The 14087-nt window shown below is 36.9% G+C and overlaps 1 protein-coding gene across 1 annotated transcript; it reads right to left on the bottom strand.

The window, feature by feature from the left end:
- Positions 1 to 12665: 12665 nt before the first annotated feature.
- On the bottom strand, positions 12666 to 13268 carry LOC138908626 (uncharacterized). The gene is made up of 2 exons (XM_070199305.1): positions 13186 to 13268; positions 12666 to 13035 (listed from the first exon to the last, which is right to left on the bottom strand). The coding sequence occupies exons 1-2, from the start codon at positions 13266 to 13268 to the stop codon at positions 12666 to 12668; spliced, it is 453 nt and encodes a 150-aa protein (XP_070055406.1).
- Positions 13269 to 14087: the final 819 nt, after the last annotated feature.

Below are 14087 nucleotides of genomic sequence, written 5' to 3'. Positions count from 1 at the left end.
TTCAGCGATTTTCGCTTATGCGGAAAGGCAGCCGTATCTGCGAAAAAATCATCGCAGATGCGGCCCTTCCCTAGTTTCCCTACTTCCACATCTGTGGACCACTAGCCTGCCTCTCCGGGACTGCTTTTGTGACGCGAGTGTCGCACTTGCGGCTATGGCCGCTTCTGCGGTTGCTTCCATCACACCTGCGCGATTGCAGGTGTGCGCCAAGTCCGCCATCTGCGGTGTCCAGGCTGCCCATGCTGGGCCACTTCTGTGGCTGCTGACTCGCTTCTGCAAGCTCGCACCTGTGGCTGGCCCTCCGCATGTGCGATTGCACAAGAAGTTGGGTGCTTCAGCTATGCACCCAAGGCACGCATCGGAACATGGGACCCCGTCCAAACATACCAGCAAGTTTGAAATCATAAAATGGACTCACTCACACCCTCGGAACATGGAAAACAACATTAAAACTAAGAATTGCAACCCAAAACCAATAGAATCAACTTATGAACTTCAAATTCTTCCAACTTACTCCGAACGCGCCGAAACATACTTAAACTACTCGGAATGACTTCAAATTTTGAGTGCGAGTCTTAAATCACCATACAGACTATTATCAGTCTCGAAATCCCAATTGGACCTCGATAACACCAAATCCTACTTCAAACCAAATTTAAAGGACTTTAAAACCTTGAGTGTGCCAACTTCCAGTATTAAGCGCCGAAACGCTTCCGGGTCATCCTAAACCTGATCCGAACTTATGCCCAAGTCCAAATTCATCATACAAACCTATTGGACCGTCTAATCCCTGTTCCAAGTTCATTCACTCAAAACGTTGATTCAAGTTAAACTTAGCCCTCTTTAGCCAACCTTAAGGAATCAAGTGTTCCGATTTCAACCCGAACCCTTCCAAATCCCGAACTAACCATCACCGCAAGTCATAAAATAGTAAAAGCACATACGAGAAGTCTTGTTTAGGGGAACATGGATCTATAAAATAAAACGACCAGTCAGATTATTACAGAAGATGAATAAATATTTGAAATGATGTATCGGGCCAAATTGGAGTTTCGGGGCAGAATATTGCATATGTAGTTTAAGGCTCAAGAGCTTGCATACGATAATGGTACATGTGTGAAGTTTATGAGTTACAAGTGATCCAAGGCTTCGTAGTGATGCCACACAAATCCTAACATGTTATCTACAACAACGAGATTGAAGACGCCTCGAGGTTTGAAGGTAATTATGATACAAATGATTGATTACCCACAAGTAGAATCCATTGAATAATGGAGAAAAAATGAGGTAATATTAATTGAACAAGGCATAATTATGTGAAGGTATGATATTTACTATCGTCAGAAAAATTTATGTTATGATGAGGACATGAAGATAGATTGCACGTTTCTTACATTTAGCATTGTGAAAATAGTGTATGTTATGGAATGTTATATGAAAGTTATACGGGTTTAGCCTGAGGTAGTTGTATTTACCATATATTTGAGCATGGACTGAAGGGAAAGTTGTTAGAAAAAGATTTTTAAAAGTAAAATGGGTACGAAAAGTGATATGCTAACATTATTATTGATGTAAGGGCAGGAAGAGATGATACGTGGCAACATGAGTTGTGAAAAGAAGTGCCATGATACTTGGGTACGAGAAGGGACAGAGAAATCCTTGATGAGAATAACCATTTTTCTTCTATTGTCAGGATAGTAGGTACTATTAAGTGTAATTGGAAAAAATAGAAGTCAAGGCTTCATAGAAATTTGAAATGGTGAAACAAGATTTCGAGTTGGGGAATAAATAACTTGTAGTAGTATGTGTTGGGATATATACTATTAACCATGAGTTTGGTTTGGATATAGTATTTATTATGGAACAATTATTTATTCAATTTTAATAAAGTTTTAAATAGATCATATATTAGTAGGTGTCCTTTTCTTATAAAGTAGATAATTTATTGTATAGAGTTTAGCTTATACACAGAAGATTAAATCATCGGTTCGTATAAGTATAAAGTTCGAGTTCACAATATAATGATGGAATTGGACAAACCATCAAGAATGATTATAGCAAACGATTAAATATAATTTATCTTGATTATGAGAATGGTTTAATTCCAACTTCTTGTGCTAGTACATTTTGTATGTATTGAACAGACCAAGTAGAGATAAGTATTTTATGCTGACTTAATAAAATAAACTCTCTAGCCATTAAATGTATGTATACTCTTAATCTTGATATAATTATTATTAGTTGTGTATACTATTATTGTTTTAATTTATTAAAAAACGAGATCCTTTCGTGGGTCAATATGCCTGGTAATTGGATAATAATAATGTACATTGACGAAATAATAGTTAGTTGATAGAATCCATGTCTCGATTTAGAAATTGATTATACACCTTTATGAAAGCTTATAAGTTTTCATGTGTAAACTCGGCCGGTGAATTTTGTATCCGACACATGAAATAAGTTAAGCGAAAGTCTAAAGAAAATAATCAATAAATTAAATTGTCAGTAATTTAATTTAATTGATTAGTATCTGAATCTTAACATGGGGAGTTAAATAAGATTTAATAGATGAATTTCGAAATTGAATAAGGAGTGCAATTATAAATTTTTAGTGGAATAACTCGTAATTAATTATGGTGGATATTAATTTCCAAAATTACAAATTAACTCCATAATTGAAAGCCATATTAATTAAATTATTTGGTCCCTGCTGTGCCTAAATTATAGGAAATAAAGGAATCATTTTTGCTGGTAGAAAGGAAAACCCAATAGGTTTTGGAAAAGGGTTTTAACCCTTAAAACTTGTGCTATAAATATATAAGATTTTCCACCTAGAGGAATAAGATAAGGTGGCTGAAATTTTCAGCCATTTTTCCTAGAAAATTTTGCCCACATAAAATTACTATTTCCGAATATTATTTGGGTAACACAGTAGAAGACCGTGGAACGTTCGGGAATCGTGATTGTGTGGGTGGTGGAGATTCTATTGAGACGCTGTGTAATTGGAGGCTCATGTGATATATGATCTTTATTCACGCTTCAAGAGGTAACCCGTGAAATCTCATTTATACTAGTTGTCTAGATTACATGTGATTTTGATACTGAAATTGCTTCTACTGCTTATAATAATCCATCAATATGTAGGCGTGTGCATAATCAGATGGAACTGAGTACAAATTTAATAAAATCTTTGAGTGTCAGGTTCGAGCTTTAGATTTGGGTTTTGGAACGGCCTCTTCTATTGGCTTGAGGTTCGAGAGGAACCTCGTCCACTTGGTCATCCTCAATGTCCTCATCCCCTAAAGCAATATTTTCGAGCTCATTGTTTGCCATGGTTGTACCTACGATTTCTTAAACAAGTTAGTTACACTGAAGGAAAAGAAGATACTCCAAAAACACACCCAAATATATAGCTAACACCGTTTTTAACTCCCCGACAATGGCGCCAATAATTGATCGCGTCCAAAGCACACCTCAAAAGAGGTATGAAATGGTCGTTTGCAATAATAGAAACCCAACTAAGAGTCAGGGTCGAATCCACAGGGAGCTAAGATGGGAGTTAGGGGTATATATTTTAATTTGTGTGATTGGATTATCTATATTTCACTTCCACAATAAGATTTGTGTTATGTTTCTAATTTTACTCTATTGATTGCAAAAATAAAGGAAGAAGACTAGAGAAAATTGTTTTAAGGTTTTTTTCAAATGGATAAAAAGCCTAGGGCCATGACAATTACCTAGGTGTTTGCCTAATGGGATAAAGACTTTAATGCTTATTTTGTTGATTGGGGTGTATTATAGCTATCAACTCTAAATTACCCACTCAATACCTCTCAGTCAGAGAGAGGTTTTGCCTAATTTAGTTTTCTTAAGACCAAATGGGTATAACTAAAAACAATTGATAAGAGCTCAAGTCGGGTTATTACTATTTCTAGGTTGAACCCTTTAATTGGGTTAATCAATCTCTCAATTGACACAATTCCTTGTTAGCTAAGTTATCCTAGACTAAGTCTCTCTTTCTCAAGTAGAGACGAAGTCAAATAGGCATGAGTTAATGTTTACAACCATTAATTCCACAATGTTTGAACTAAGCTAAATAATAAACACTCAATCATAAAGAAGCACTAAATTATATACCCATAAGGTTTACAAACTAGGGTTCGGTCACAACCCTAGTAGAAATCTAGCTACTCATAATTGGATTTGAAGAAAATAAAGAACAAAGACTAATTAAACTAATAATAAAAGCTTAAAATGATTAAATCTATTGTAAATACACCAAAACAAAGTAAAACTTCCTAAAATGGCAAAGAAAAATGGCTACAGTAATTTTAGAGGTTCCAACTTGACCTAATTTTGTGAAACTCGTCTATTTATACAAGGCTAAAAATCTCGGACAAATATACCCCTCGGGAGGTTCTGCGGTCGCACAATTCTATGTGCGCTCCGCAGATTTCTTCATCTAGCAGGAGCTGGAGTTCTGCGGCCGCAAGGCAACTTTTCTGTGGTCCATAGATTAAGAACTGCGGTCGCAAGGCACTCTTCTGCGGTCCAAAATATTAGGATTGCGGCCGCAAGGCAATCCTCTGCGGCCGCAAAAATCTTGTGTGGTCCGCAATTCACTGAGGCTCTGAACTTGGTCTTTTTGCATACTCTCTGATCTTGACCCTTAGCCAAGCTTTTGTGGTCGCACAATTCATGTGCGGTCCGCAATTTGCACAATTGCCTGCTAATATTTCCTTCTTTGTTTGCGTCTGCAGATGGAATTCTACGGTCCACAATTTCTTCTATGGACCGCACATTGTGTGCTTCTGTGCCCTTTATTGCCTTGTGCTTAGATTGTTCCATTTTGAGTCAGATTTTATCTCGGGAGCCCAACTTCTAGCATTCTTGCAATTTTGCACAATCTCATTAGTCTCCGGAACATAATTCAATGATTTTAGACTAAAGCAAAAGCTAAAACGCGCTAATAAGTAGTCAATATCCCCACTTATCAACTTCCCCAAACTTAAGTATTTGTTTGTACTCAAGCAAATAAATTAGTTCCCACCTCCAAAGGTTAAGGGTCATTTCAGCGAGTCGAAGGTGAGCCATCCACATATCAGTTGGGACCAACAATTACCCACACTACCTATGTATTATCAACAAGGCGACAAGTTAAACATTTATGCACATATAGTTCTAAAGTGACATTTGAGCATCAAAAGTTGACTTTACTCATCAAGGACTCTTGCTCTATCATGTAGGTCATGGTGGACTCCAAACTCTTCCTCTTCTTCTTTCCGGTTACTTGGCTCACTTAAGAATTTTAGCACTCAATCCTAAGATTTATGAAAGTTTCACTAATCTCTCTCAAGAGAATATCGCAAGCACGACGTCAAGTACCATAGGCTTGCCCCTTATGTAGATCGCCACTAATGTAAGGTAACTCAGCTTTAAATCAAATAGGACTTCTTTCGGGATATAATGAAGGCTTTTGGATTAGGGTTGGATGCAATATGGGTGAGTGGTTACACCTTTCCCTAAACACTCCATTTTTCATTTCTCGGCTCACACTTTGCCAATTCTTTGAGGCACTTTATTTTCCTTGGGGAACTAGAGAGACTTAACATAACTCTTTTTTGATCATTACATTCATTTTCTCCCTCTTTGATTTTTTCATGTTTGGGATCATTACATCTCTTTGAATCCCTTCAACTCTTCCACTTATTAACTATTTTGTATTTTTCTTTTTGCTTTTTTCTTTTCTTGCCTTTTCTTCTCATCATTTATTTTCTCTTTTTTGTGCCTTGATACCTTTTTCAAGCTCCTCGTCTCTGCCCCAAATTTACGGTTTTAGCCAATTGTTTCACAAGAGTGTTAAGGAAAGCTCGGGTGCCAATAGAGGATCACGATCAAACGGGTAAAGGCTTGTAACATAGTTGTCAAATGAGAAAGGCTCGAGGCTCAACGGGGTTGACTAGAGATCACAACATTGGTAGGCAATAGAAAACTCAAACGGGCCAAGGAAAGCCTACAATCACTTCTCAAGCCAAGCAAAATTTGACGAGCGCAAAACACACACATAAATATGCTCGCTAGTCGAATATAGTGTAATATAATATCATCTCCACTGGGATTGGAGTTAAACAGTATTATTGTAGTTTGTAGCTAGATTGTTATCCAAGATAATCAACAATTTAGAATTATGTGATTTAAAACTAAAATTACCTACGAATCTAAAACTAATTGACTAAGACAATCGTAACAAAAGTAAGCAAGGAAGATATCAATGGGAGAAAATAGGGGCTGATTAGATAGGTGCAAGATAATTGTCTGGGACTTAACTCTAGTTAATTCACTTCTAATATTCAAGTGAATCTCTCGAATTCACTCAATTATTAGTTCAAACGTTTAGTAGAAACTCCTCTCTCGATTAAGTCTCAACCTCACAATGTGAACCAATTTAAGCTCGGTGAAGATATGCAAAAATTCGTAGTAGATTGGTCTTTAGGAGAACCTCTTCCAATTATCCTCCTAACTAGGTTTAATCACTGATTCAACTAGACTCTTTCGATTACTAAGAAGAATTAAGGAACTCAACCCACAAGATAATGCAAAGATATCACAAGTTATGCCTCTCTCGATTACATGAACATGTGAATATGGATGCAACAATTAAAATACCCAAAATAATTCAATGCATAAAAACTAGAGTTAATATCCATAAACAATTATCAACACACCAAATTCATCAATCCATAAAGAGAACTACTCTATATATATGGAGTAATTCATCACAAATATAAAGAAAAGCATAAAACGATCCAAACTCTTGTCTTGAGTAAGGATTGAATGATAAATTCCTTGTGCTTTCGCTTCTCCACCTCCTCCTTAGCCTCCTTAGCTCTTAGAAATGTCAAAAAGTCCTAAAAATAATGTTTTCCATGTATATATAGCAAGTAGGGTCGGGCCTAGACGAAAATACCTTCTCCCGCATGAAATAGGGAAATACTCTATAAAATTTGCAAAGGCGCGCCGCATGGGGCGACGCGCCATGCGGGTCGTTAGTGGGAAAGTTCAGAGAGTTAAAATATATCAAACAGCCGGATAATGTACAGGCACGGCACGCCACGCGCCGCCCCACGTGCCGCGAGTGTACACTTTTCTCAAAGTCCATCTTTTTGCTGCGATTTTGACATCCAGACGTGGTATTCGACCCCCGAATGCGATCCCGACTTAATCCTTTGGACTTTTACTCAGTCTTCAAAGCTCGAAATATCTCAAATTAGCTCCATAACATTTACATAGCTCAGAATTCTCCTAAAAGGCATAAAATACACAATTAGTGCAGAACACTAGCGATTAAAGCTTAAACTCAATTAAAGTGCAGTAAAATTGAGTGCAATAAGCAATTAAAACACGAGATTATAGCCTATCATCAACACCGCATACTTAAACCATTGCTCGTCCTCGAGCAATTAAACTACACTTTATAAAGACACGACTTTTTTAAACAACTCTCCTAACTCATTACACCAAGAATGTTTAAAATAGAATAAGCACAATAACGTAACATCATAGCCTCAAAATTTGACTCAAAAGCACTACACATTATTTAAAACCCGCTCACTTACTCTAACATAGAGGTCAAGCATTACCTTTCCTTTGTGAATCAAGTGCCCTCACTCAACAATAGAGAGCAGTTCTGCACATAATGAAATGAAGAACAATTAGGAACTCAAGATAGAAATAATTCATTCACTCTCATAAACAACATTCATATGCCACAAAAGATGCACCATAGGCTTGCCCGTAGTGTACTACTTAACTAATCGAGCCTACTCGGTTAAGGATCAGGTAGGACTTTAATAGGTTGTAATGTAGGCTGCGGGACAGGTAGGATATATTTAGATATAAGAGTGACTATACCTCCCTAAGCACTTTAATACATACAATTTAACATTCAAAACCCCACACTTATGTCAAACCATACTCTACCTGTAACGACCTGGCTTGTCGTTTTAAGAATTTTTGCCCCGTTCAGCGACTTAAAGTCTATAGCAACTTCGTAATGTGTATTATGACTTGCGTCTGTGGTCAAGTTTGATTTTTTGGAAGGTTCAAAATTTAATTGGAAGAACAATCTTTATTTTTGAAGCTTAAAAGAAAAGAGTTGATCGGAGTTTGACCTTTGAGCAAACGACTCTAGAATAGGATTTTGATAATGTCAATAACTTTGTATGGTGATTTCGGACTTAGGTGTATGTCCGGATTTATATTTGGAAGTCCGTAGGACAATCCGACGCATTTTAACAAAAGTTGAAAAATGGAAAACTTTTAGAAAGTTTGACCATGATTTGAATTTATTGATATCGGGGTCGTAATTCAACTCCGGAAATTGGAACATGTCCATTATGTCATTTATGCCTTGTGTGCATAATTTGAAGTCATTCCGGATTGATTTGATAAGTTTCGGCATAAAATATAGAAATTGGAAAATTTGAAAACACATAATTCGATTCGTTGCGCGATTCATAATTTTGACGTTGTTTGATGTGATTTGAGCCCTCGACTAAGTTCGTATCGTGTTTTAGGATTTGTTGCTATATTTGGTTAAGGTCCCGAACGAGATTCTCGGGTGAGTTTCAAATGGTTAAACGGATCAAATTTGGACTTGGAGCAATTCTAGAATTTTTTCAGTTCTTGTGCAATCGCACATGCGATGGAAATGGTCGCAGGTGCGCGACCGCAAAAGCGACAAAATGGTTGCAGATGCGGCCTGGACTAGGAAGGGCAGTGGCCGCAAATGCGCACTCCTTACCGTAGAAGCAGAGTCGCACCTGCGGCTTCGCGATCAGAAGCGAAAAAGGGAAAGGCCAAGCCTCATCGCAGAAGCGGACATATTCTTCGCAGAAGCGTCTCAAAACCACATAAGCGTGAAGGGCCTCACATCTGAGAGACTGCAGATGCGGCTAAGTGCATCGCAGATGCGAAAAATGCCTGGGCAGAATACAAACGAAGGGTTCGAGAGTTTTTCTCATTTTTGGACATTTGAAACACGGGTTGAGGCGATTTTTGAGTGAGAATTCACGAAAAATCTTGAGGTAAGTCACTTGCGATCATTGTTAGTCAATAATATTGGATTATCATTGAGTATTTTGACTAGATTACATATTTTTGAGGTGAAATTTGAGGATTTGGGCCTAGGGATTTCAAAATAAGAATTTGAGATATGGAGGTCTAGTTGAGATCGGAATTTGGTAAATTTTATATGTTTGGACTCGTGGTTGAATGAGCGTTCATATTTTATAACTTTTGTCGGGTTCCGAGATGTGGGCCCCACATGCGATTTTTGAGTGCAATTCCTATAATTTGTATTGACTGAATCAAATTAATTTGGATAGATTTGAGTTGTCCGGAGGTCAATTCAAGCAAGAAGGCTATTTTAGAATAACGGCATAACTTCAAAAACAAGGTAAGTATCTTGCCTAACCTTGAGTGGGGGAATTACCCCTTAGGCATTGAGTCTTATGTGGAAATTGTGTGATTGGAAGCCGTATACGCGAGGTGACGAGTACGTACTCGGGCTTATATGTGCAAATTGTATTTGTCGAGTTTATATTTTATATGATAATTTGGTGTTATTGTCAATGGGTATTTCTTTTATGTGAATTCCTCGTGTTTGTTGATTTGATATTTTTCTTGGAATTAAATTCATAATAGAATCCTTATCTACAAATAATTATTAAATACGTTTAAAATGAAGCATTAATTTATATTTATTAAAAATTTGGATTAAAAAAGGCGTTGTCCTATGCTGAGTTACTTTTCCATCTATGTTGTTGTTTTGAGGTTTTATATATGTTATGCGGAGCCTTGAGCTATTTGTTGAGAAATTTATTGATTTTGCTATATCTTTGGAATTGGTTGTGGTCATTGGGCAAATTGTGATATGAATTATTGAGAGTATAAAGCACGAAGGGTGATGTCGTGCCAATTTGAGAGTGTAAAGCACTAAGGATGATGTCGTGCCAATTTGAGAGTGTAAAGCACGAAGGGTGATGTCGTGCCATTTGAGAGTATAAAGCACGAAGGGTGATGCCGTGCCATTTCATTTATATTATCAGGTGAGGATGAGAGTAAAAGCACGAAAGTTGATGCCGTGCCATTATTTTTATATTATCATAAGTTCATGGCACGAATGGTGTTTCCATGCAGGCGAGGACGAGAGACATACATTATATTGTGATATCTTTTCGTTGTGTATACATTCATGCCTTTATCGTGAGCTGTTATTGTGCACCTATATTTTCTATATGTCTTGCAGTCGTTGTTGCTTCTTGTGTGCCTCCTACTGTATTCTTTTATTATTATTGGCATTTCTCCCACCTAGTTGGTACTGTTATATGTATGCTCGGTGAGAAAGAGACAAATGCAAGAAGGGTGTTGCCGTGCCAATTGATTTGATCTCTCTCTCTCTCTCTCTCTCTCTATATATATATATATATATATATATATATATATATATATATATATATATATATATATATATATATATATATTGGGTGAGAATGAGACAAGTGCACGAAGGTATTACCGTGCCATTCGATGGTATATGTTGAATATAATTCTCACATTAAGAAAGTTAAATGAGGTGTCACATGTTGACTTTTACTTAAAAGAATTATATTCGAAAAAAATATATTTACTTGAAAGAATTATATTTGAAAGAATTATATTCGTAGGATATTTATTTGAAGGAAGTATATTCGGGATATATTTAATTTTACGGATTACATTCTAAAGATTGTTATTTGAAAAACTTATAGATAAAAGATGTATATTTTGAAGGACTTGATTAATTGGTTGTACTTGTGTTTATTATTCGTTTGAGCAATATTTATGGTGCTCTTGTTGCCTTGTTGTTTATGTCACAAGTTGATTATTGTTGCCGCCATTGTTATTTGTTTTCTATTAATTTGTACGCTATATTGCACATGTTTTTTGACTAGTGAGTGTCTTGACTGTACCTTGTCACTACTCCACTGAGGTTATTCTTGATACTTACTGGGTACCGACCGTGGTGTACTTATACTACACTTATGCATATTTTCTTGCAGAGCCGGGTATTGGAGATATCAGATTTGGACCGAGGTTAGAGTGTGATCGTAAATATTTAAGGTAGAGATGCTTGGCCATCGCAGTCCCTTGGAGTCTTTTCATTTTTATTGTACTGTCAACTCTTATTCGAATAGTATTGTATATTCGATCCTTGAGATAATTTCATGTATTAAGTTAGAGTTCGTGACTCAGTATTACCAGTCTTGGGAGGTGGTTATATTTGTTTTCCGCTTTTGGTGTCGATTATCTATTTAAAAAAAAAACAAAAATGGCTCGTAATGTAATTGTAATCGGCTTACTTAGTCTTAGAGACTAAGTGCCATTACGACGCATGTGGTGGGATTTTGGGTCGTGACACCACCTTTACATCATTATTCATTAACTCCCTACTTCTTTAAGCACAATTATATCAAGAATTACCACTTTCAAAGAATAATTGTACAACAATACAACATTTTTTTTATTCTTTCTTTTTTCAATTCAAGTGGATCTTACTTTTTCAATACATTGCACCTTTCTCCTTATTTCATTAGTTCCACTCAAAAGCCAAACAAACCACCCCACACTTTCAACTTTTGCAAATTTCATAACAAATTTAAGTGCTCACGAGAGGTTAAAGGTTCAAATAGATAGTCAATTCAAAACAAATGGGTAAGGCTTGTAGTATGGTTGCCAATGAAATAAGATTACAGGCTCAAAAGGGTTAACTAAGATACATACCAATGAGGTGGGTAAAATATATCACTCGCCCAACAAAGAACTGCCTATATCACTTCCAAGACTGAATAAAACTACTATTTCTCTTTGCAAACACACGGAGAAAGTTCTAGACATCAAATACAATGCACAGAATAACACAAAATCTCAAACACACATGGCACATAACTCACTCAGGATTGGACTATAAAGACACTCTAGTCAAAGCAATTAAGCAAAGTTAAGATCATACAATTTAAGGTACTTATACGAGAGTCAAAAACTGAGCCTAAGCGTTACACTAAGGCACTCACTATTCTCAAGGCATAATAAAGTTAATAAATGTCGCTTTCAATTCAATTCATAGCACGAGGTTTCCTACTATTCTACAAAATAAAAAAAATAACTACACCCGGTTTAAACAAATCCCTTGGAAAAGAACTGCGGCATAAATAAAAACCAAGGGGGCATTATTACACTACCTAACAAAAGAAAATCTTTTTTGTCTTTTTCTTTCGACTTTAATCCCTCAAGAAACCTGTAGAATGATATCCATCATCAGAAAAAGTCAAAAATTTTAATTGTTTTATGGTTTTTCTCATTTTTCTATCTCTCACTACTAAAACAACAAAACTAAATTACTAACACATATACATACAAGATATAATTTCCCCACCCCACACCTTAAGTTGTGGCATGTCCCCATGACATACAATTAAAAAGTATAAGGTAAAGAAAACTTCCCTGAATTTTCAGTCGGGGTTTGAGTCGAAGTCGGGCTTCATTCCACGCGCCCGAACCAATGCACACATCCATGTAGACAACTTCTTCTCAGCCTTCTTGGGGTGACCCCACACTTTTGTTTCTCACTCCCCCGCATCCTTCTCTTTTAAGCCCTTCACTTTCCACTCAACACTTGCAGCTGGCTTATTCGTTTTAGCCTCCATTTCTACATTCATCTCAAAAGTCACAGTCTTCTTACCCACTCTAAGAATGAGTCTTCTCTCGTGTATATCTAAGATTGCTTTACCTGTTGCTAAGAATGGTCTTCCTAAGATATTGTGGACCTCCTTGTTCTCCTTCATATTCACAATTATGAAATCTACAGGAAATACGAACTTATCTACCCGAACTAAGACGTCTTCAACTATCCCCTCAGGTATCAAAGTTGTTTGGTATGCCAACTGCAAAGATATTGGTGCTGACCTTATCTCTCCAATTTCATTTTCCGGCTTCCTGTAAATAGACAAAGGCATTAAATTAATTGAGGCACCAGAATCACACAAAGACTTGTCAAAATTAATAGTGCCTAAAGAGCAATATATAGTAAAACTTCCTGGATCTCCACACTTTTATGGGAGTTTGTTTTGCAATATTGCATTGCACTCTATGAGCTTCACCACCGTGGTCTCTTTTTTCTTCCTCTTCTTTGTAAGGATTTCCTTCAAGAATTTGGCATAAGCTGGCATTTGGGAGAGCACTTATGTGAATGGAAAATTTACATTAACCTATTTTAGCACATCCAGAAATCTCTCAAATTGTTTATCCAGCTTTTCTCGATACAACTTTTGGGGAAATGGTAAAGCTGGCATGTGCTTGCTCTCTTCATGTTCATCCTTTCTCGAACTCTCTTCCTTTTTCTTTTTGTCAGCTCCATTCTTGCCTTTCTTCTTCTTATCAACTTCGTTTTTCAGCTGCTCCCCACTTTCTTTTTCAAGTACCACCTCTTTTTGGATTGGTGTGGGATTTTTCAATACTTGTCCGCTTCTCAAGGTCACAACATTCACTATTTATTTGGGGTTTCTCTCAGTATCAGCTGGCAAAGTACCTAGGACTCCTTGTCACAACATTCACTATTTATTTTGTTACTATCTGTCCCACTTGTCTCTCCAAATTTCGAAACCCAGTACCCAATTCTTTGATAGCTGCCCCATGAGCATCTAATCTCTCATCTGTCTTGACAATAAAAGACTTCATTAGATCTTCTAGCTCGGACTGAGTGGTATGTTGAGGCTGGAACTGCGGCCTCTGCTGATTTTGGAAGCCCAGGGCTCCTTGTCCCTCGAATCTAGAGTTGTTTTGTTGCCATGCATTTGCAGTACCCCCGGGTGAACTCCATGAAAAATCGGGGGTGCTTCTGACCCATTGCATTGAAATTATAATTTCCCACAGCATCCACTTTCTTAGTTGAGACTTGACACTCATGAGTAGGGTGTCCTCTTCCACAAATATCACATGCTACATGAGGTTCACTCTGTATCGAAGCTAAGGTCAGCCTCCGTATTTCT

The sequence above is a fragment of the Nicotiana tomentosiformis genome, chromosome 3, assembly GCF_000390325.3.
Source record: "Nicotiana tomentosiformis chromosome 3, ASM39032v3, whole genome shotgun sequence".
In the NCBI taxonomy this organism is placed as follows: domain Eukaryota; kingdom Viridiplantae; phylum Streptophyta; class Magnoliopsida; order Solanales; family Solanaceae; genus Nicotiana; species Nicotiana tomentosiformis.
This window is presented reverse-complemented; position numbering and strand designations above follow the sequence as displayed.